At 43.9% G+C, this 25,339-nt stretch overlaps 1 protein-coding gene across 2 annotated transcripts in view; it reads right to left on the reverse strand.

Moving 5' to 3' along the window:
* The window catches only part of CACNA2D2 (calcium voltage-gated channel auxiliary subunit alpha2delta 2), a 1,401,889-nt gene that overhangs the window by 117,535 nt on the left and 1,259,015 nt on the right, over positions 1-25,339 (reverse strand). For both annotated transcript variants that reach the window (XM_069206762.1, XM_069206763.1), the window contains 4 exons: positions 19,464-19,561; positions 15,061-15,151; positions 14,391-14,453; positions 9,335-9,438 (listed from right to left, as the gene is read on the reverse strand). In XM_069206762.1, the coding sequence (XP_069062863.1) occupies positions 9,335-9,438; positions 14,391-14,453; positions 15,061-15,151; positions 19,464-19,561 (356 nt within the window). The remainder of the gene's footprint in view (positions 1-9,334; positions 9,439-14,390; positions 14,454-15,060; positions 15,152-19,463; positions 19,562-25,339) is intronic.

Raw genomic sequence — 25,339 nt, forward strand, 5'->3', positions numbered from 1 at the left:
TACGCAGCATGCTGGCCAATGCACGCCCCGCCCTCTCCCCCTCCCCATATCTCCGTGCCTTAGCATGTTTCCCCAAAAAGCAGATCTCACGCAAAGCAGCCTCCTCAAATTGTGATACAGTACTTCTCAATGCCGCTAATGTATCCCCAGACCAATCAACAACCAAACGTTGTTCCAGTTCCACTATCTGCACCTCCCATTCAGCCAAATCCAGCCACAGCATCTTCAACACGCTGTGCTGTTTAGAGAGGCAAATGCCGCAAATTACCACCTTAAATGCCTCCCACAGAGTTCCGGCAGAACTCACCGATCCGCTATTCTCAGAAATATAATGAATAATTGCCTCACAAATATCTTCCCGAAACGCCTGGTCCCGCAGTGCCCCATGAGGCAGACGCCATGAGTACGCACGTCCAAGACCTCCCGGAACTGCCAACACCAGCTTGACCGGCGAGTGATCCGAAAGGGTACGCGCCATGTGTTCAACCGACTGCGTCCAAAGCTCCACGTCCCGCGTACCCAACCATCGATCAATACGGGACCAGCTGTTATGAGCATAATTGACACAGGTGCCCTCTCTAGCAGTCCCATGTCTCGCCCTCCATAGATCCACCAGAGCTCCCTCATCCATTACAGATGAGAGGGCTTCAGCCGCAGTGACGTGTTGTATCCTGGCGAGGCTCTCCCGGTCCACCACAGGGTCCAGGATCACATTGAAGTCCCCTCCCCATATCAATGGGCCGCTCCCCAACGACTCAATCAGCCGCCACACTTCTCTGAAGAATTCAGGGTCATCGGTGTTAGGACCATAAATGGACACAAGTCTGCATGTTCTATCTAATAAAGTTCCACTCAGCATTACATATCGACCATTAGGGTCCACTATCACCCTCTGAGTGCGCCACTGCAGTCCCTCCTGCAGCAGGATAGCCACCCCTCTTGCATAGCATGAGAACACCACCCCATGGTACTCTCTGATCCAAATGGCTTTCGACCGATTCTGTGTCGCCGCCACTAAATGTGTCTCCTGCAACATTCATATATCAATCTTGTGTCGCTTCACATACGCAGACAGTGGCCGCACCTTACGCCCGTCATTCAGACCCCGCACAAGTGAGACAGCGCACCGGTGTCACATGTCCATGCACCATAGCTTTCTCCAGTCAAACAAACTGTGCATCCACAGCATCTCATTACGATCGCTTACCACAGGTATGAAAACAAACAAATAGCAAGAACCAAAAGAAAGAACAGGAAACCATGAACAGAACATTCCCCACCCACGCAGACCCCCCAATCGGGTCAAAGCTGAAAGTCCACCCCCTTCAAAACTGTAACCCCAAGCACAAAAGTAGACATGCCAAAAGGACTCATCCAAGGGGCGTGTGCCAGACCACCCAACCACCATCCCAAACAGGATGGCGGGGGGGGGAGGGCACAGGGCCCATTAACAACTCGTACAGCAGAGCAGCACATAGAAATAATAGTACAGTGACATGGTGCCCCCCGAATAGCCACCATAGGGATGGCCCAAACCACCACCACTCCATCATTTTAATCATTGTCACTTAGCGTATCTCTATCAGCAGCAGAGGCCCCAGGATCTCCCATCGCAGTTTTTTTAGGCACTGTTTTAGCTAAATTAGCAGCCAGTTTCGGGTCCGTGAAGAAGTGCAGTTTGCCCCCATGTTGCACTCTCAGTTTCGCAGGATAGATAAGAGAGTATCTGGCATCTGTGTGGCTCAAAGTATGATTAACCGGCAAAAAAGCTCTAAGCGCGCCCTGTACCCCAGGAGTGTAATCAGGGAATATATTCTGTTCAGTATTCTTGTAGATTACTGGCCGCTGCTCCATCGCCAACCTGAGAATAGTAACTCTATCACGATAAATCAGCAATCGAACAATGATGGGACGAGGCGGCGTACCAGGCGGAGGCCGAGGTCCTAAAGATTTATGAGCTCTCTCCACCACCAGCAAACAGGAGAGTTACCTGGGAAAAATGTCAGAGAGCATGGACTCCACAAACTCCTCCATCCTTCCCATATCCGTGGACTCTGGAAGGCCCACTATGGGAATGTTATTGCGACACAACCGTGCCTCCAAATCTTCATTCGTGTTGCGTATCACTTTCAGTACGTGCTCCATCTGCAGCATTCGCTCCCCGTCACCACAACGCTGATCCTCCAGCTCCGACGTACGTGCTTCCAGATGATCCAGGCGTGTATCGTGATCATGATCATCCAACCTAGCCTTAATTTGGTCCATTTGCTCCGCCAGGTGGTCAAGCTTAGCGTCAATACCAGCGAGGCTATTCTTGAGGTCCAGAAACATAGCCTTGACTGAAGTATCTGGGGCCCCCTCCTCCGCAGGCAGCCCCTCAGACTGGGAGCAAGCTTTCTTCATGCCCCCGTCCAAAAAGTGAGCTTTGCCCGTCTCTGGTTCATCTTTCCCATCCTCCACCTTTATACGGATCCAGCAGCCCAATGCTCCCACCACAGCCGACTAAAGGGGAAAGCAGAGAGTATGGGGTCCACACAGTAGGAAGCACCAGCAACTCTACGAATGCAGCAACGCCGCCAGGAGCCAGCAGGCCGGAAGGCTGCACCTAGGGTACAGGTACAGCTACTCCACTAGACTCCGTCAATCAGCAAGGTGTCCCAGCTCCCCTGTGCAGCGAGCAACCCCAGGTACAGCACAGCACTCAATGCACCGACCAGTAGCAGTCGGTCCCCCAACCAGCGGGGGGCCAATTCCCGCCGACGGGCTCAGCGCGGCAGCCGCCGTGCCACAAACACAGGTGCAGCTCAAGAAATATATGGGGCCAGAGGCAAGTGGTATCCAAGAAGCTCCCTGGCACAGTAGAGGGTCCGCGGTCTGACCCGACCGCCGATGGAGCTCCCACCTGGGGTATAAGGGGTCGGCCCCCTGCTCAATGCTGCCTCTGCCAGCGATTCTGGGCCACCAATGACAACGTCTCACTCCACGGACGCCACCGGCCCACCAGCGACCCAATCCAGCAGCGCCACCAAAAAGTCTCTGCTAACGCGGCTGGGCGCATCCCCAAGGGCCGTGAATAACACCTCCAGTCGAGGCCAGAGCTACCCCTTCAGAAATCCCAGGGGGCAGCTGGCAAGCCCGCACACAGTACTCACCACCGGCCAAAGAAGGGGCACCGGTACCGGAGCCCAGCACAGGCCCCACCACCCCCCGCCGCGGTCCGATCTGACAGCAGATCCGGCCCCAGGGGAGCAAGCCCTCCACTCACCTCCTCCACGCAGCCATAAATACAGGCAGACAGCAACGAGGCCCACCAAGGGAGACGCGCCACTTCCAGGCAAGCGCGCTCCCAGCGACCCCAGGCCGTGCCCGGCTCCCAGGCTCCACTAAGGCACGTGAGCTGCAAGGCCCGTCTCCTCTCTGCTGATCCGGCACAGAGCCGGCAGCACCGCAGCCCTGCACAGGCGGTCCACGGCTCAAGCCGAGCCTCAGGGGGCCACCACCACCAGAGTCCACACTGAATAATGCCGCTCCGAGGATAAATGCAAAAATAAACCCCAGCCCAGAAGAGCCTCACGATGTGACGGCCATCTTGTTGGTTGGCCTGGCCACGCCCCACACAGGAGTTGCACCTTAATTATATTTCTGATTTTTGTCTGATGTTTAAGGTTTGGCTTTGTCTGTATGCATATACACTATGGATTGAAGTGTAACATGGTGGTATTTAACATAAATATTTATGTATTTCTCAATGATGTAATGATTTATTAATAGTGATGTATCTCCAGTGTACCCATCAGGGTGGAACAGAGATTGCTGTCCAGATGATGAGTACTTTACTTTCTTACTTTGGCATGATTATAAAATAGTATACAAAGGGTTGGGGAATCTTTTCTGGAAAGACTGACAGCTAGATCACCAGTGGATGACAACATTGTTCATAATGGCCTGAATAAGCAGGGGACTGGTATGAGTTATATCCATTGACTGCAGTATTCAGAGTGACAGCAACAGGAGCTGACTGTACATAATAGCAGCAGCACTCGCTTGCGGTGACAAGGGCATGAGTTGCAGGGTATGGCAGTGTTAAGACCTGCAGGCACTGAAAGCAAGACTTAGTGACAGCAGCAAGGCTCCAGGATATGAAAAAGTAGGAGTTGGGGTAACAGCAGGACTCAATGTGACACAACTACTGTCAACATGCCAGTGAAGTGAGCGGGGAAGTAGCACTCACACCTTCACAAATATACCTATTTCAAAGGATTGAGCACCTGCATCAAATATATTTGTGTAACCAACAACCTCTGCTGTTCTGGGCAAATCACTTAGGGCCTGATGTAGATTTCAGTGGACAGCTTACTCCATCACAACAGTGACGGATATCCTGTCCACCAAAATATAAATCCCATAGGAAATAATGGGATTTATATTGTGGCATACAGGATATCCGTCACTGTTGTGATGGAGTAACCCATCCTCTGAAATCTAAATCAAGCCCTTAATCTCCCTGTGCCTAACAAACGTATGTGATCTTGTGTAGTGTAACTGGTGCTCATGTAAAGTGCCCCATGGCCTTCAGGTCAAGTTTGTGCTATATAAAAATGCAAAAAAAAAGATCTACTCAATCTGTGAATGAACTCTGCTCTACAAGAAGATGAGGTCTGTTTATGACAAGAGTCCCACTCACACTGCATGTGCAGGAACTCATTCATGTCTTCTAGGTATTCAGCTGCATACTAAGTGCAACTAACTTCAGTTTTGGGTTCATCGACTTAAATAAACAAGCACTGAAATACGGTTCTTGATCCAAGGCAGTCTTGACCCTTTGATTGTTACCTTGTGCAGCAACACTCTAGATTCGTCATGTTTTGGCTGAGATCACCTAGTCAAGTTCTAAGTAGGGGCCCTGGTGGAATCTTGGGGGCCCAAATCACATATTCATGGGAATAGTGCTAGAAGGGTCAGAACAGCGAGTAACCATGATTTTGAGAAATTTCAGAGAGGAAATGTTATTCATTTGTTTTTTGGAAAATAAATACTGCCTCACAATGTTTATTTCTCAGACCTAAGGGCCTCATTTATGAGGCCCTAGCTGCACACTGCACTACTGGAGAGCCATTTTTTTAATGTTCCGGTGGTGCAGTGTGTCAGCCCATATTTACGAGGCCACCTTGCGTGGCTTTTCATGGCTGTGCAAATATGGACTCCTTTCAGGCATAACACTGTGTGAAAGGGGCGTTTCATGGGTGTTGTGTGGGGTGTTGCCACACAACACCCATGGAACCCAAAGAAATCTATCCATTCCTAGATTTACAAATCTGGGAATGCGTCAGATTCATACACCACCTCAGGGGTGGGGTAAGAATGATGCAAAGGGGAGAAATATCTTAAGCTTTCCCTGTATTTCCCTTTTCCATGTGTGCTGCATTCTGCAGCACACATAGAAAGAGGAAAACACCTCATGTGATTGTTTTTGTGCAGGAAGGTTCCTTCCTGCACAAAAACAATCATCCTTGCAATGCAGGCATCCTTGCACCATGATGCAAGGGTGCCTGCGTTGGTCCTAGGCAGTAATTTGTGCACCAGTGCAGGGGGAGAGGACAGAAATGCACTGTATCTTCTAGATACAGTGCATTTCTGTCGTTTCCCAGTGGCGCAGGGAAGCGCAGCAAGGCACTTCATATTTTGCCCTGCACCATGAGTCTCGTAAATTAAGCCATAAGTTTGGTGGTCTCAGGCTACTTCATTGCTTTAATGGTGAATGTGGTTGTTTTATTATATTCACCCAGACTTCATCCCTACTTAACCTCTGTGATTCCCTTGCCCAAATAAAATGTGAACTCCTGTCTTTGGCACTAGGGCTTGAGCTTTTAAATCCCATCTTCAGGCAGACATTAAAAAAAGAGGAGGTATTTGGACTGTGTCTCAGAAGAAGGTTCATTACCATATAGGAATACAGTTGCTGGTTTGAAGTTGACACAGGATAGTAGAAGGCAAGGGCAGCACCAGTTGCCTGCAAAAGAGGATCCACTTGAGAGACAGATAGGGGCCAGAGCTTGCGCACCCAGGGTTTGTTTCAATTGTGCTACTGAAGTGTGTCTGTATGTTGGATTTGGAGCTGGGCACCTTTTCACCACGTTTCCCAACCACCAACTACCACTTGCAAAGATGATAAGGAGACCAATAAGTAAGCCACACAAGGGCAGTGGAGTTTGGGGCACACCGTGCTGCTGCAAAAAAGCTTTGGTGGGTGCAGTGCCAGGTGCCATCTATGCACAGTGATATGCTGATCCTCTCTCTCAGTCTGTTACGTGTTCAGATACCAAATACCCAGAGCAAGAGACACACATAGGGGGTGATTCTGACTATGGCGGACGGCGGAGGCCGTCCGCCATAGTACCGCCGCCAAATGACCGCACCGCGGTCAAAAGACCGCGGCGGCCATTCAGACATTTCCTCTGGGCCGGCGGGCGCTCTCCAAAAGAGCGCCCGCCGGCCCAGAGGAAATGCCCCTGCAACGAGGACGCCGGCTCAGAATTGAGCTGGCGTAGTTGCAGGGGTGCGACGGGTGCAGTTGCACCCGTCGCGTATTTCAGTGTCTGCAAGGCAGACACTGAAATACTTTGCGGGGCCCTCTTACGGGGGCCCCTGCCGTGCCCATGCCATTGGCATGGGCACGGCAGGGGCCCCCAGGGGCCCCGCGGCACCCCCTACCGCCATCCTGTTGGATGGCGGTAGGGGCTGTCAGAATCCTCATGGCGGCGGAGCGCGCTCCGCCGCCATGAAGGATTCCCCCGAGCAGCGGTAAGTCGGCGGGAGCCCGCCGACTTGCCGCTTCTGACCGCGGCTGAACCGCCGCGGTCAGAATGCTCGTGGGAGCACCGCCAGCCTGTTGGCGGTGCTCCCGTGGTCGGTGGCCCTGGCGGCCACCGGCCGCCAGGGTCACAATGACCCCCATAGTGTTTTGTGAAGTGGACTGTGAGAGATCAGCACCCAGCATCCTGTGACAAGGAACAGTGGAATACTGCACCCCACGTGTGTCCCTAATGTGGTGCATATGTGCCGCTCTACCTAAAATGAGCTACGTAGCAATCATGAAGTAGAGGTGCACAATGATAGGTGGCTCTTCTCCGCTGCTTGTGTACAGACTGTTAGAGTAAAACGCATGACTGTTAAAGTAACTGTGTGATATGGCGTTATTGTCAAGCCATCAATAGGATGCAAATACTTCCTGATAGGCCATGGGTGGGCTTCGTCTGGGTTAGAATAGACAGCCCGGGGCATTTTAATCAGAGACTGCCTGAGGAATTATCTTATAAAAGTTCCTGTCCCCATTCATAGGTTCTAGTGCCACCTACCACCGAAACAAAGTAGCTGTTTCCCAGACCTCTATTTGCCAATATCACTTTTCACACTCTTATGACCAGATTGACTAAGGACTTGTTGTGCTTGCATGACGCAAGTTATTGCAAGGCAAGGCAAGTCCTTCTGTGGTATTAACTAAGCCAAGCAAAGCCATCTTGCATGGCTGTGTGTGGTTTAGTGAAAACAAAGTAACACGTTCCATGGAATTTGACACAATCCCAGATTTACAAAGGTCTGTAAACCAGGACTGTACCAAAATGGTGTGCCTCCCTGAGCTAGACTTAATGAGGAGAAATACCTTTATTTTTCAGCGTTGTTCCTCTTTGTATATGTTCTACATTCTGCAGCGCACACACAAAGAGGAAAATGCCTTCAAGGAATGTTTTTGTACAGGAAGGTATCCCTTCCTCCACAAACACAATCCTGCCCTTAATGCAGGTCCCATGCACCATGGTGCAAGAATGCCTGTGTTGGTGCCAGGCAGTCCCAATCAAGTTCTCCAGGAGATGACAGAAACGTGCCATATCTTTGTAAATATGACACATTTCTACTCTCTCCCTTTCATGCAACACAAAGCAGCAAGTTGCCTTGCTGCGTTTCATGAAAGAAATCTGCCCCTTACTTTATTTTTAACTAGTATTGGAATTTTTATAAGCAAAACCACAAGCACCTCAATTCATAGCCCTCTGCCCCCCACATCCCTCACCCCTCCAGAAAAGCAAAATGTTATTAGTACAAAAAAAGAATCTTGACTGCCTGATAGGCACCGAGGCTCTAATTATGACCCTAGAGGTCGCAGTGGTGGTCGGACCACCACCAATGTGGCTGTCCGGCCTCCACATTACAACCGTGGTGCATGCACCACTGTTGGACCATCCGCACTGCCAAGTTTTCCCCGGCCGGTGGCCTGGCGGTGCCTGCGGTCTTAATCCGCCAGTGCAGTACTGCAAGCAGTGCTTCCCTGGGGATTACGACTACTCTCTCCACCGGCGTTTACATGCCGGTTGCACCACCATGTAAATGTTGGCAGAGCCAGGGTGCAAGGGGCATGGGCAGTGCAGGGGCCCCCATGGCCAGCCCTGTCACACTTCTAACTGTCTGCTTTGCAGACAGTGAATAGTGCGATGGGTGCTGGTGCACCCTAGGCACTGTAACATTGCTGCCGGCTCAATTATGAGCCGGCATCAATGCTGTGGGCTGTTTCCCGCTGAAACTCGTAATATGGCCTGCAGGAAGGTCACCACAATTGCGGTGACCTGACCGAGTGACTTCGGCACATGGCCTTTTCTGTCCGCCGAAATCAAAATAAGGGCTGAATCATTTCAATGCAACACCATTTAAAAAAGAAACAAATGATCTTCCTTTTTTGCATTCTTATAGCGCATTCTACCCCTTGTCATGTGTAGTAAGCACCATGTAAATGCAATTACATACAATATAATTTGTGCCTTTTCTGTTTGGTTGGACTCAGGCTAAGTAAGGTTTGTTGGGAACAGGGCAGAGATTACAATTCAACTAAAGTGGCTTCCTCAATCATCACAGTGTTAACGGGCAATCATTGTATCGCCCCTCCTTTGAAGACACTTTCCAACTGCACAGAAACTGAGCGTATCTTTCTGAATAATAGAAAATGTTTCCCAAATCGTGCTCTGCCCAAGTACTCCCTGAGGCAAGCACCCAGGAGATGCAGACCGTGCTATGACACACAACGGGGAGGGGGAGCTGAAGCCCCCTTAGCCCATGGGCGTTGCGCGTCTGCAACCATGTGTTTATAACACACAAGACTGGTGTCTACTTTTAATAAGTGACAAAATGTAGGAACTACAAGGATGTGAAAAGGTGACACACAGATCTAAGGGGCATAAACCTGATGGAGAAATAACCTTGGCAGATAACCATGTGAGGGTTGAAAGATGTGTGTATCAGTGTTTACATGTTAGGTACTATATCTGACCCCACTGCGTGCACTTACTGTCCCTGTAAGGGGGCTTAAAGATGAATCCCTTGTTGTCCAGGGTACGGCGGTAGTAGCTGGCAGTCAGTGGTTCGGGATCCTCCTCCCAGTCCTCTGCAGCTCTTCAAAAGAAAAAACATTCTATATTTTATCCACATTAACTCATTTTATTTGGATATCAATTTGTTTCACATCTTGCTGAAAAATGCGAGGCCTTAGTGTGTAACTATTGTATCACATCAATGATAAACAGCAGCAGTCAACAAAGCTCACCCACTCACTTGAATTATGCACTAGAGAATGCATTCTGTACCGTTTGTGTGCTGCCATTGAGGCCAAAGGTATTTGTGACACAAATGAATGCCACGAACTCGATTTGAAAACTGAGAGGCAGTGGATGGCGTGGAAATGTGCTACAACACAACAGGGTGGGTGTTTGAGAAAGACAGAAAACAAGTGGTTAGCAGGACACCTAATATCATGTTTATAGCCTTGAGACATGAACAAAAAGTAATAATCCCTATTCTATTCTATTCTATTGTAAAGTGCTCATGGCTTGTTAAACTCTAAACCCAAATTTAGCTTCCACAAAACAGAACAGAGCATAGTACAGTCCTGGGAGGGGGAATGCAATTATGCTGGATCAAAAATGAATAGAAAATATTACTTTGAGCGATAATTGTAGCTTTGTGATTACTTTTCTTGTGTCAAGATCATAAACTCATTCACTTACATATGAGCACAGTAATTAATCAATGACAAAGCAGTTAAAACAAGCACTATTGAAGTCATAGCTATCTTTACGGATATTGGAACACCTTAAGGAAAACATACATGGAATTTCCTTGAGGTGGGCAATGTGGTTAGATTGATGAAAGTGTTCAAAATTTTACTCTTTTGACGGGACAATGTCTCATCTACAGCCTCTCTGAAATTATATTACAGCCTTAAACTGCGCTTGATGGATTTTCTAAATTTCAAATGATCGATAATAGATCTCTATTTTCAAGTTAGGCTGTGACTCTTTTCTCTCGGATCCACAGTTGCCTTGCTGAATCTGATCTCACGCTCGTCAAAGGCGCTCTTGAAATAGACTCTGAATACTTAACATAATTATTTTAATCATTTGTGCCTGAGGAATCTCCCAGAAGCCAGAAGAGTTTCCTCATCTTCTGTATTTGCTGTGCTCCCTGCTAGTGAACCCATTCCGTACCCACAGTAGTTTCCATAGCAAAAAGATCAAGGCAACACATTTGTATAACCATTATGGGATGTTGCTAATGTTGTCATTGTTTTTACCCTCGAGGAGAAAGTAAATGCCCTCCAAAATGTCTACTTGGTACTGCTATGGAAGATAAGAGTCCTAGTTAATTCTGGCCACATAACTGTGGACATAATCCAAAAGTAATACATATTTGGTCAGCTACAGCTGGAGATTAAAGTATACAGTAGGAATTATTACTATTATTTTTACTTTATTTTGAGTGGCTATATGTAATATACACTGATGTGTCTGCTTGACAAGTTGAAGTGCTCTCTTGATTACTGGAGCGTAGGTTTGCTTTGGCTCAAGAGTGCCTTCAGGACTGCTCCGCCATTTCCTTCATGAGTTCCACTGAAGTGTAGAGCGTTACCTGCAGACCCCTGGAGATGTTCTGTTCTGTTGTATTGATTAGTACACGGCACTAATGCCCAAGAGGGTATCCAGGCGCTTGGGAAGTGTGTGGTGCCCAAAGTGCTTATCCGAAGAGCCAGGTCTTCAGCTTCTTATGGAACTCAAGAAGTGAGGAGGAGGCTCTGATGTCTTGAGGGGGGTTGTTCCATTCCTTGGTTGTGATGCACGGGAATGAGCAGCCTCCAGTTTGTGGATGCAGGAAATATGTGCGAGTGAAAGTGTGGCAGAGCATAGGTGTCTGGTGGGTTGGTAAAAGTGTATGCCTCTGTTCATATATTCTGGTCCGGTGTTGTGTAGGGCTCTGTATGTGTGCATGAGAAGTTTGAATTGGCTGCACTTGTGAATGGGGAGCCATGTTTGGCCTAGTACTTGGGGGAGTAATATGTTTTCACTTGCACAAGTAACAAATTATAAAATGTAATTTTCATTTCTAAATAATGTGTGCTTATTAATCATATAATTTGAAGTGACTGCAATTAGTCATTATGAGCAGCACCCAAGTTAACATGTTAAATAATCTTGAATGTCAACTTTTACACATGCACAGGGTGAATAGCCTGCACATTTTATACTCATTTGTTTTGCACGTTATGTGTTTTTCCATAACAGATGCTGTATTTTTCCAGGTGCGATCCGTTAGCTAGTGACAAGTTTATTGTTATGCATTAGATGACTGATAGTGAGGTCCGCATCAAAGAAGAAGAAGAAGAATAAGATGCTAGTGCGGGAAAGCGACTAGTGGGAAGAGCAGACAGTAGCCGACAGTATTGTCAAGTGTAATAATTTAAAGACATAGCCATGCATGGATCATAGTTTTACCATGAGAAATTGAGGAGTATTCCTGCTCCCAGAGTCTGGTGAAAACTGATTGGTTCGTGAGAGCGGGAACAAGCTGAAATGTTGCAATTACATTTTTGTCGAATAATAATGGCGTGTGTTCCTGAAACTAGTTAGGAGAGATTTGCTGACTTCAAACTGAGAAGACCTTTCTCTCCTCTTCTAATCCCACGGCCTGAGTGCAAAGACTTTATGACAAAACATTCTTATTCTCTCATTCAGACACCATTGTTTTGTTTTCTGAAGCCTACACCTTACCGTTTTTGCCTAACTAAATGCTTCTTTTTATGGACTAATGGACCATTTAAACGTGTAACTAATGATGCTTGAATTTGAATCCTTAATGGATTAATGCCTTTGCATTAATCAAAATTTGTTATTAAATCTTTTGAACTCATTTCAATTCTCCTTGTTATTTCCTGTGAAGCCAAATGTTTTTATGTTTATGGGAATGTATTTAAATGCTAGCTCTTAAAGTCCTCTTCGCTAACAAAGGTGCATATGCCCATGACCGGGTTTGTATGACAATTACTCCCGTAAATTAAAACACTGCTCCTTCATACTTGAATGACTGTTGGTATTGCCTACTGAGGGAAACAAGGTGTTGCCAACTGAGATTGTAGCTCTCTTGAGGAAACAACCAGGAGAGTTCTAGAAACCTAAAGCTGCTGTCTTGATGTAAAGTGCCCAGAAAAGGCACTGGGACAAGTGCTGTGTGAATACTCTGCCATTTCACTCTTATAGTCTGTGACGTTTTGGGCTCTCTAAGTAAGGAGGACAGTGTGCATCAGTCTGAAGGTACAACCATTTATAGGCAGCATCCTGCACTTCTTGCTTATCCTGTGAATAGCATACATTACCCTGCATATGATGGTTTCCCAGGATGGTGGCAGAACGGGGAGGATGAGAATGTCAATGTTATTTAATCAGAGTGATAAATAGCATTTTCTGGGAAATAATATGCATATTTTGGTGTTTAACTCACCGAAGTCCACATGGTACAGTAAATACCTTACTGTTTTCCTGTGTTAAATTTCAGCAGGTTTTATCTGCCAAAACTTGATTAAGGTTGAGGTATTTAATGTGTCAAATAATTACTGAATGAGCTAAAGTACACTTATTTTGTAATTCCAGCTTGTGCTTTAACAGGGGTTTACTAATAAGTCAGAAAATAAATCTGACTCGTAATCAGGCCCATGAAGTAAGAAAGCTATTTTTCTTTGAGGTTCTCACAAAAACCTTGGCAATAAAACAAAAGCAGTTGAATGAGGCCTATCGGCACAACTGCCAACAAGCTCCTCCCTTAGTACAAGCATTTCAACAAGCAATAGAAGTGCAATGTACATGTGAAGCATCTGCCAAATTAAAATACTGGGTGCCTTTTATAAACCTACTGAAGAAGAATACATTGACAGCTATCCATTGGAAGACACTGACAGACATAGCCTTTCTTCACCACTATGTTCAACATGCAAAACATTTTTTTTTTTTTGCACAAACGTATCGGGGTCAGCAATTTTGTTACAGTAAAATTATATAATTCATTATCCAGTGTAAGTCAATACTTCTGCAACAAGTCCAATATTCCTCTGCTGAGAAAGAAGGCCTGGATATAAAAAGGGTGGTCAAATATTTCTGGTACTTTTATTTTGCATTAGTACTGAACACTGTGGAGGTTTTGGAACCACTGATATTCATTACTCTCAGCGGCCATGATTCTCATTACTGTCTACTGCAACTGATGCTCATTCGTGAATTCAGACATTGCTGTACCTTACTGCTTTGGGCTACGGATTTAGGGGCAAGTCTGTGGACTCCTACTAACTATTGGCGAGGTCAAAACATTCCCTCTATAATTAGACGACAATTATTTAGAGGTACTCAGTGACAAAGTTACTAATGTGTTTATATTAAAAAATAAAATTAAAAAATAACTTCATTGGCAATTTCCCACAGAGTGGAAATGTGTTAAGTCAAGGTATATCTGGCACTAGACGACAAGAGAGCCAAGATACCAGAAGTGTATCTTTTTACCTGTAACCTTGAAATTTTTAAAATTCTATATTCAGAAAAAACTGGTTTTTGTGTTGACAGCACTGAAAGCCTTGATTGCCAGAAAGCTCAATGTACAGTGTGAATTCAAGAGGCGAGGGTCATTAGGGGCAGTTCTCATTTCATTATCTCTGTGACAAGTCACGACGTGTGTACGTCTGTGTGTGCATTTTCCTGCAGCAAACCGTCATGAGGTAAAAGGCCTCATATTCTTGGTCCAGGAAAAAGATACTGAAAAATACACTCTTCAACAAATGCAAAATTAGACCGTGAATGCGCCTGGAAAGCGATTTTCTTGATACACACTGGAAAAGGAAGACATGTGGACTTGTGAGTGAATTCTTGACAGGGACATTGAAGGCTTAGTAAAGTAAACCCCTTCACTCCCAGTAAAGGATCCACTACATTAAAATCCTGTTGCTGAATAGGGATCCATGAGTCACTGATGATGTTCTGTAAAGCTATAACAATAGTTGGCAATAAACCTTAAAGAAGGCCATAGATACTTACTTGTTTGGGAAAACTCGAGTGATGCCGCCATCCGTGGCAGCAAAGACAGCCAGGAGCCCGTACCTAGTGAGGAGACAGAGTGAACTAAGCGTCAGTGCCAACTGAGATTAAGACATTAGCCTCTTGCTAGAGTCACGCTGATAGTGCAAAGTTTCCTACTATGAGCGACAGCCTCCTGCTAGTGTCAAACATGACTCTATTCTGCATCAACCTCCTCAGTGTAAGTCTTTGTTAATGTTATGTAATGTCAGCTACATAAAGATTCTCCTAGAATTGCCTTATGGATCTTCACTACTCACCAGTTGGCCTTTAGCTCACAATGCTGAAGAGCCTCAGTGATGTAAACTCTGAGAATGGTCTGTCAGGACTGTACATTTCAGCACTGCAGATGCCCTCCCAGCTGTACATTTACTAAAACAGGACGTCAAGAGCGTACGCTTCTTCCAACCAAGTCACGGTCAATGCTAAGGATCTTGGCCAGTGAAATTCCCTGAAAATGTCATTGGGCTTTAACAATGTGACTGTCCATATCTCCACACTAACATCAGTACTGTATAGTTCAAAGGGTGTGTTTTTATTGTAGCAGTGCCTTGTAAGTGCTTTAAGAACAGACATCTGTGTTTCCTTCTAAATGTGCAATTGTAAAATTTAAAAACGTAACAGAGCTTACGTGAGCAGGTCCTTGTCCTTCCACACTCTTTCTGTCAACTGCCGCGTGATACCTGCATCCAGGATCAGGTTATGGAGTAGGAAGTTGTCACCTGTGAAGTAAAGAAGCACCAGAAAAAAAGCATTACATTCATATCTAAGTCACAATGATACTGTCCTAGGTGGAGTGAACAAGGATATTGCTCCCTCTATACTCTCTGTGCATCCTTACCGCCTGCTTAATGGGGCACTTAAACACTGTTCTTTTAGGAGTAGGTAACATGTTACAAAATGACAGCTGCTTGAGGAAAAGCTCTGAAGTAAAGGTTCCCATGGGTCTCATGTGTAATTTGTGGCAACCAATTGGTAAGTGGTGGTGGAGCAGAAACATAGAACACTGCTATACTAAGAGTGTGAGGTCAGCAGTTAGATGTGTGTATTCCTTCTCCATGGTCCAATCTCTTTGAGACACCAATATCTCTCTACATCAAAGCCTTTGATGTGCATCAATCAATTAGAAAAGTTAGATGCTAATAATATACACATACGTATGACACTGGGAATAAAGACTGTCAGATATATGTAGAGTGCTAGACTTATGGCCTGATTTAGAGTTCGGTGGATGGGTTACTCCATCACAAACATGACTGACATACCGTTGCCTTATTAGGAGTGCCACTGAATTCCATCTGCTAACCTTTAAATTAGGCCATTATTAAAGTTAGTTAACTTTCCTTCTTTCGCCACAGTACAAATGAATACTCCAAACTTGTAGTTGGAGAATACAAAAGCAGAGGAATTTTAAGGTGATATCGGAATAGGCTCAGTAAAAGCATAGGCAAAGTCAACATAGGCTTACTATCTGTCTAGAATAGAGTCATGATTGAAGAAAGCATGAGCAGAGGCACAAGTGAGTGCCCTAAAAGTCTGAGAGGGGAATGCTTTTAGCAAGGCATTCATGCTGTTTTTCCTGGTGGTAATTACAATGGACACCATAAAAAAGGGATGCTCATTTTAAATCATAGAAATCTGAAGTGCAGGAAACAATCCAGATAAAAGATCACTCTATAGGTGTGTCTGCTATTTTAAGGTTCTTTTGTAGGTGGTAACAAGGCTCTCCATTCGACAGCACTCCCCGATCTACCAAATGCAGAATCTCAAAACTGGTTCAGCATTCAAAATATGAATTGTGCTATAGTCCATATGGTGTGAGACCAAGGAAACATCAAGAAAGAAATCTGAAAATAAATTATGGGCTGAATTACTTTGTGTGTGAGACACATGTATGGTTCTACAGTCAAGAAATGTCTCTGGGGTGGCATTAATATGGATACCATTCATACTGAAAGATACAAATCAGAGTAAACTTCGAATTGTACTAAAACCACGATTTAAAGAATTCTTATTTCCCACTAAAAATAATGTTCCTCTCATAGAGACAATGAGAGCTCAAATCCATCAAATGGCTTCAGGACAGCAAAGTGGACAATACAAGTCTCCTCAGCTCTACTGTTCTCGGATATACAACAGAAGCAAACAAAGAAAACGTTCGTAAAACAACCAAAATATCTGTAATTTAAGTAAGTGAAAAAAATGGTGACTCATAGGTTTTAGCTTTTTTTGTGTCTCTAATGGCAAAGTTTGTGTGCCAATATTACTATCTGCTTGAGATCTTCCTTATTAACCTTATGAATTTCAAGCTAAAGACTGGCTGACAGAGACAGCAATTTGTACAAAAATTGATTGCCAGTTCAGCAAGAAGAATTGTTGTGGAAGTATTGCAGACCTCTCCCCTCCTTGAGAGACATTTGATAAACTAACTTAATGAAGAAGAAAATATTACTAATAATACATGATTAAAATTGTCAGCAGTAGGCTCAGGCCTGAGAATGAATTTCATTCTGTGTTATTTAAAACATGGAATAAGAACAAACAGACCTCAATAATCATGAAGGCCTCTTAACTGAGGTTCTGTCTTCTATAAATCTATGACACATAGTGGGGAAGTGGGGTGATGGGCAGGAGGGACTGCCTGTTGTGCTAAATAATTCTGTGGAAGACCTCAGATGTAAACTATCTACTGGGAAAATGAGGAGCACCATATACTTTGTGAATTCAGTTTATTTCAATATGATTTACTCCTGCTAGTTAGATCAAGACAACACCCCCTATAATGGTATGTTTTGGAGCACAATCCTCAGTCTCCATTCCTAGTATGAGGTCAGCATTTGAATCAACATTACTCTTTTCAACCTGAACAGTTTTACAAATTGTTTGGCACTGTGAACTTCCAAGATAGGACCCAGTGGTCGAGTCTTTTCATAAATGATGATCCAAGCAGTATAAAAAACATTAATTAAATGGTGCTAATGTTGTAAGACTTTGGAAATCCGTGGGGATTGTTAGTGGAAAAAAGTTAAAACTTTTGTAGCCTTGAAAATTGCCTTTTTCTGAAATGTTAGGTACCCAGAGCAGTTAGGCGGTGACAGCTTTATAATTGTAAAAGCTGAAGATGGTTAGGAGTTCACAGAAACAATTTTACAATAATGAAGCTGACCTCCCATCCAAGGAGCTGAGTGGATTTAGAATCACTAGATCACATATACAAACTGTGTAGGCCTGATTTCTCACACCCAAATGGATGCTGGAGAGAGAGGAAATGTGAAAAATTTGAGCAGTGAGTGAAATAATTCCCAAATCAAATGAAAATGAAAATTACAGAATTAAAAGCACCAACATATTAAGAGTTTTTAGGGTTATAGCTAATTCATGCATGGGTACTTATATTAAATTTACATAAGTATATCAAATGGACAAAAGAACAAAGAGAGGAAGAAGAAGAAGAATACTTCGGACTATGCATTCCCACATGATCTCTTGCTCATCTATTTATGATGGGACCCCTACCTCCACCGTGACGTGCGTCTGGGGCTTAACTATTTCTGCTCCTCCTGAGGGTTGTGAGGAATTTACTCTTGCCCTGCTTTACTTTTACTTTTAGGGGATTGTGTTAATTCATGACAGAAATCCTAAATCCGATTAAAGAAAGATGCTACCCAACTTGTGGCTACCCTCAAGTCGAAAGCTGAAGCCATAAAGAGCAATGGTCTTCTGTTATTGGTAAAGTTCTTGTGATTTCCATAATTTTGTTCCTCCTTAATGTTTAGTTCCATTAGCGAAAATGCCTGTGAGGTATGAGCTGATGCAAATGGCTTTGTAACTGGCTTATGGCCTCATCAGTGACAGGAAATAGAAAAAAAGCGAGAAATGCAAAGTGAATGCAGGAAACAAAAGTGTTGTACTGCCACCTTGTCTCTCACCCTAAGTACAGCTGTGTACAATGTTTCTCAGTGGCATAAGGCTCCATAAGTTAGAGTAAAAAATCTACAAAGAGTGTGCTTGTCAGGAAGGGCCTGAAATGTGTCACCTACCTCCTATGAACCCCAGCTAAGTTTGAGAATTTAGTGCCAATCTAAAGACACAGAAACTGAATTTACCAACATCAGCTTAAAATCATGGATACTTGTGAACAACTCCAGCCTATGCTCCAGGATGTTCCCCTGGCAGGGCTGTGTGTATGCTGTATGATTAGCCACTAGATCCTCTTCACACCAGATGATAGAGAACTAGAGCGGTATCCATCCAAATGTTCGCTCATTACAGTCTCCAGTGAGCAAAGCAATTCAGGAAACCATTCAACTGTGAATCAAGCAATTTACTAATTCCTAGAACTTATGCTACATCTCCTTCATAAGTGATTTGGTTACTCTATGAACAACTGAGATCAGATGGTCTGTAATGGCTCTCGATTGCTCAGATTTTTAAAACAAATAAATAAGGACAAGTCCTTTGAAACCTTTGTGTTCTCATTGACTGCCTGAATGGTGATGTTGCTGCTGCCACCACTTTACGCTGCTTAATTAGCACAAGCCCCAGTTCATCCGGCACGCTCAAATTAACCACATTATGGTTTGAAAGCTCCCATAAGTCTCTTTTGTGAAAGGGACTGTTCTCTCCTTCCATTTGTAGGTTCATTTGTACCTTAACGATGGTTAGGACCATCACAATCATATGTGGGTGTGGATTCTGAAATGAAGGAGCAGATAGCCTATTCCCAGTACCTTATGGTCACTTTTCAACTTATATTTACTCTGCTTCCCTTACCCTCAACTCGTGGGTTTTTTCCCCTTTATCTGACATACCTAAAAAGAATGTGATTTATTTTCTTTAAAGCACTGGCAAGTGTTCTCTGTTTGAGGGTCTCCCTCTAAACTGCCTTTGCTGAATTTCTATACTTTTCCAAATATACTTATTTTCCCCTGCCACTGTGATTTCAGTACATGCTATTAATGCCACCCCTCTTAAAGAACAATGTTTTTCATCCACCACTAAAGCTTTTGCTCACCCCCCAGCCACAGTACTTACATTTCTTGGAATCCGGGGTCACTTTTTCCATAAGTGCAATGAAGTTTTCCAGGAACTCAGTGTTGTTATCCGACAAGTCGAGGTCTTTGCAATACTCCCTGTGATGGAAGAAGGAGGGGGAGATTCCGGGGTTCGAGGGAACGAAAAATGTCACATCAGATTACCTTCTCACAAACTGACTTGTGGTTCTGTGAGCATGTGTGGGTATACTTACAAACCTGTGAATGTGAGTGTGTAAAGGAACAGAAAGACAGGACTTGAGAAGTACACTTTGGTGGAACAGTGGGTACTTGGAAGAAACTCTTCTGGCAGTTGGGAATATTTCCTCAGTGTATCTCTGAAACACACCAACACTTGCTTCTCAACAGACAGTCTTCTATGACTTGAGCTACCGGGAGTGGAAGCAGATTTGATCTAATCATTAAGAAACTGGGTTTGGATCACCAGATCCCAAGAACACTAAGCTTTCTCTGGGAACCCAATGCATTTCAGCTCAATCAGCTCTAATGGATTATTACTCACGATGACTCCACATCTCTGGTTGGCAGTTTGGTTTTTAAAGGGACCTTAACTTGACTATATGGTTTAATATGTTCCCTGAATGGTAGTACTGCAAAGCACCACTTAGAATTATTGATTTTACTCTGCAGGGAGGTCTGTCCTGGTAATAGTCGGCAGGTATGATGGGAAACATTTGAGGTACCAGAGTGTGGGTTTCTCAGAAGACCATTTCTCAGCCGACTGGTGATCTCTGCATTTCCTAGGCTAATGTGCACCCATTTGTGTAACTGCTTTAGGATCCAGGACTCGAAACCATAACCAAATGCAAGCTCAAGGGTGTCTGATTTTAACAGAGATCCAATCATTGACCTCATTGGCTGCTGATCTTCATACTGAAAATTGATGCCCGACACAGGTTAGGGTACTCACACAATGCATTATTTATTTAAATACACACTCATTCTGACTGATCAGATTTTCAACTCTACAATGGTTGCTTGCAAAAATAGAAAAATACCCAGAGTAGTAAACATAGGATAATTTGTCTGGCTAGAAATTTACAATGACCATGGCAACAAAAGCATTATGAAAAGTCAAAGTTCAATGGGTATTAGAACAAATTTTAAAGTAAAACGGCAACATGAAGAGAGAGCAAAGAAATGCCATAGCAGTGCTTTCGTGGAAAGTGGGAAGAGGAGGGTTGTAGGAACAAAGGAATGTGAGGTTAAGAATAAAGGTCATCTATTTCACAAAATTTAAAATATATAGAAAAGTCAAAGAAAAACACACTACATGGAAATTGACTGGGAAAACAGAGTAGTAGCTAAAATCTACAGATAAGGAAGAAACGTTTGGTCCAAAGGTCAAACATTTCTGGAGAGCAGTATCATGTTATATGACTACATACATACTAGGGACAGCATGATGTTCAAGGTGAGACTGAGAGAATGAATATCACATAGACAGGAATAAGCACAAAGAAACAAATGACCAGTGTGCACTGATATGCACGACTCCTGTCACTAAATGGCAACTCCAGACAGCCCTTGCTCCATAGCTATTAGTGCATAGCTTGCCAATCATTTTACCAATGGGAATCGGTATACCCAATGCAACCTCATGTGACATATAGGTTTAATCATGCAAACTTCATCATTGAAAGTGGATCTTTAAAGATCATAGGTGTCCCCGATGACTGGCAAAGTGCCAAAACAGTGACCCAGGCATTTTTGGTTATAGGTGTAAACAGGCAATATTGATCTAATGTTACCCATTAATCCCTAGAGCAACGTATGAGTTTAGAGGTTGTTACAAGATCTGACGCAGGAAGACGACCAAGCTAGATGAATCTGATTCTACAATGATGCTACAAATGTTCAAAGCCATCTGAAGCATATTATAGTTTCACAGATTTGCAAGAATGTCTCTCCTACTCTTTGTGAAGGCTGATGGTGCAGGTGTGATTTCGAGTAGGTCAGTCAATCAAGCAAATTGCAGAATGCACTGAAGATGGTTTATTTTGGCTCTGTATTCAAAACTATCTTATTTTCTCAATGGAGGGAAAATGGTAATGGGAACAAACTTGCTGTGTAACACTGAATGGCATCTTGGGTATGAAGAAGCAATGCTTCGAGAATGCTTGGAAATGCTGTGTTTATCTCTGCCTAAAACCTCCTCCCTCTCCCCAGTACTGTTTCCTGCAACTATAACTTCAGAAGTCTCAAGGACTCTCTTTTTTGTATTTTAATCCAAAGGTTCACACTGCAATTTAACATAACTCATGTAATTTTAGGGATATTTTGGTAAAGAGTAAAATATAAAAAAATGAAGAGAAACTGTTTCAGTTTTGAGTGTTAGGCTGCAAATTATGAGTCAGGGGGTTTACAAAGGAATGTCCGACCATAAACAAGATGGTAATATTTGAAATAGGAAGGCACCTGTACTACTCTGTACAGGCACTCTGGTTCATGGGTCTTATTAACATAATGTCATTACAGCATAATTTGGAAGATGCACCATGGCATTCTGCTTCACTGAAGACCCTTTCCCTTAGTTTTACTAGACAAAGACATTAACGTGTCATTGAGAAGGCAATTGCCAGTTGGTACTACTCACTATTGCATATGACCAACATAGTCAACAAACAATGTTGTCACTTTGGCTACTCAGGTTGTCATAACTAAAGGCCCGGCGGACAGGAGGACTCCCTTTATACTCATAGCAGCCCCTGAAGCCTATATCCTGTACCTTTCTTTCCCTCCTGATATGTGCACAGGGAATGATTTTACGTACATTTAGAGGGCCTCATGTTGGTTTAAGTATGTTTTCTTCATCCCAAATCTCTAAGAAAGGGACAATGGACCTTAAGAAATGTGTAACATAGCTAGGAACACTCGATCACAACTAATCGCTTCCCTGTTGACTCTCAGCCAGCCAAGTTTACTGATTGACTGAGAAAATCAATTGCTGAATCGTTTAATAAGAAAATGCTAAAGGTGAAAGAGGTGCGACCCTATTTTCTTGTCAAACGTGAATGATGTTCCACACTTCAAAATATTCCCTGTTCTCTCTTCATGGAACCAATCAATATTTTTCCTAACATCAAGTCTCTTCCCAGAAAAGCACAATAGAAATCTTCTCTTGGATCAGGATTTTTCCCTGAACTGAGTGGGTGAGATGACAACTGAAGTTCTGGGTAATTTCCTGGGTAAACAAAATTCAGTGGTACGATGAGATGCACATAAAGAGGAAAATTGAGTAATTCTGCTTTTCTTTGGAAACAAACCACTCTGACTCCATCGAAGGGGCTGGTAAAGGAAGGACATATATACCAGTCCCATGCTGAGGGTGTGATTCTTTTACTTCTGCTTCACGACAGCTACACATGCACTGGAAATATCCTTACTAGAACATGGGCACGGGAGGACAGGATGTTTGGAATACACAAAGTTGACTGATGAACAGATCTGCATATATAGCTATGTAATTTTAAAACTGTATGCATAAAATACACATGTATGCACACGTGTCCACTCACACAAACACACACGCATTAAACCAGTGTATCAGGGGACCGGACTGGCGAAAACCAAAGAAACACAAGAATGGCATCAACAGCAAGTTGAACAGTACATTGTGTGTTCATACAATGCAGCGTATACATCTCAAATAACACAGTGTAGTTGTGTAAAGCAATGTGTGGGTGTGTATGTGCAGCATGAAGAATACAGGTATGAAGCAAGAATCGTGTGTGTACTGTACTGTTTGTATAATGTCACACATATAGTCTTATGTAAATAGTATGGTCCGCTGCACATACAAGTCAACATTGTATAGTGCATATAATTAGTACTTTGCTTATGAAACTAGATCAAAGGGAATGCAGATCACACAATGCAAGCCTCAATTGCTCAATGTGTGTGTTGTGATGGCAGAAGTATGTGTGTGTTTGTGCATGCATTGGTGTATATCACAGTGTATGCATACGTGCCATTGTGGGCAATCACATAACACGCAAATGTGCATGCAAATATCATGCAAGCTTGTCAAAGGTTAGCGCGAAGCCTGGTGCAAAAATGTAACGCGGGGCCCTTCGGATCTTTCTTCCGTGTTCGCCCGGTGCTATAACCAGCGCCTTGTTTCAGCGTATGAAACGGGTGTACTACGCAGAAAGTATGGCGTCCGGTGCTGTCTGGTGGATTGGCTGCACAAGCGGTTTCATTATTAATGAAAACAGACGGCAGGCTTGCTGGCAATTGATAAATATGTAAATAAATGTTGCGGGAGGAGAGCAGAGCTATGGAAACCGCCGCGCAAGGGGCATGATGCCCCCATCTGCCGCCTCCTTCATTAGGGAATCCTATACACACACGTCTGACTGTACACGTAAATACCACTGCGTGCAGGTGTACATTTGCCAGTGTATTAAAATAAAAAAGACGGTTAAAAAGCATTACTCCAATAACCACACGGTGAAATTTAAACATGAGTGTAAACAGGGCTTTCAATGGGCCGGTACTGTCCGTCCGGTACGCAGTATCGGCACTTTTTTATTTTTATAGGGAGAGTACCTGCACTTCTCGAGAAAAACGTAATGCTTTTAACTGGAGAGTACCAGCACTTCTCAGAAATAAGCAGGTACTCTGTTACAGAGTACCTGCAGTACCTGCACTTCTATTTTTCTATTTCAAGCAGTGAGTGTAAACAAGCCACAGCAGGTGTAGAAAACTGGGGGTTTCAGAATCTAAAACTAAGTGATCTTAAATAGTAGGGACTGCCTTCCAGGAACAGAGGAGTTTAAATAACATTTCATGTATGTGAAAGGAAATATATCAAAGGCGTTGGTGGCTGTGTAAACTGTCGCTAGAAATATGTTTTATTTATTGTAGTTTTATGTAGTAGGGACTGGCCCAAGGGCATTAAAGCGCTTTACATGAGCACCAGATGAAATCAAATCACCCATTTCTGTAGACACAAGGAGATTAAGGATTTGCCCAGAATCACAGAATGATGTGCAGAGAAGGGGACTCGAGCCAGGTCTGACAATTCCAAGGTCGGAAGCCCTGGTAGTGAGGCCATGTCATCTCCCATCATGTGTAAACCATTGCCTCTAATGACAGATTCAAGTTTAAACTGTGTGATGATGGGCATATGTGTCCCTATGGATTCAAAGAACCTGCATCACCTAAAGTAAACGAAATAATGAGTGCTGAGGACTTCATAAGCCCGGTGAAACAACTCTCCCACAAGTAGGCAGTGATGCTAATAAGCCAGTTCTGGAACTTTCCTTGACATGTATCACTAATTTATTATGTAGTTAGTTGTTAATATGACCTACTGCCGTAAATTATAAGGATATTGTAAGTCACCGAGGAGTTCTATGACCATATAGATTAACGAGGAAAAGAATGTAGGTTCAATGTAAGTGTGTTTGTGTTTTTGTGTGTGTGTGTCTGGGAATGTGCCCGCACATGCATGACATGTCGGGAGATTCAAGGAAAACAGCACGTAGTTCACAGTAGGCATACAATTGGTTGTACTCACTTCTTGTCTACACAAGCATTTTATTCACATGGTATTTAAGAAATTAGCAATGACCACTGTTGCATAAATACTTGTTAATACAAATATTGGCCGGGCAAACGGAGAATGACAGTGGCCTAACACCAAGGGCTTCCACAGTTCCCGGTCGCTGAAATCAACGACGGAGTACAAACTCGGAGGAGATGTGTTGCCCTGAGGGTAGGCAATGCTGGACTGCCATCAACCATACGAATCCTGACAATATTTGCTTTATTAACCCTTTGGAGTTTTTCCTGCCGTGGCTCATATGCCCCCTCAGTCCCAGAAGGTGGGCATATGAAAGCACGAGAAAT

The sequence above is a fragment of the Pleurodeles waltl genome, chromosome 9 (assembly GCF_031143425.1).
Source record: "Pleurodeles waltl isolate 20211129_DDA chromosome 9, aPleWal1.hap1.20221129, whole genome shotgun sequence".
NCBI lineage: Eukaryota > Metazoa > Chordata > Amphibia > Caudata > Salamandridae > Pleurodeles > Pleurodeles waltl.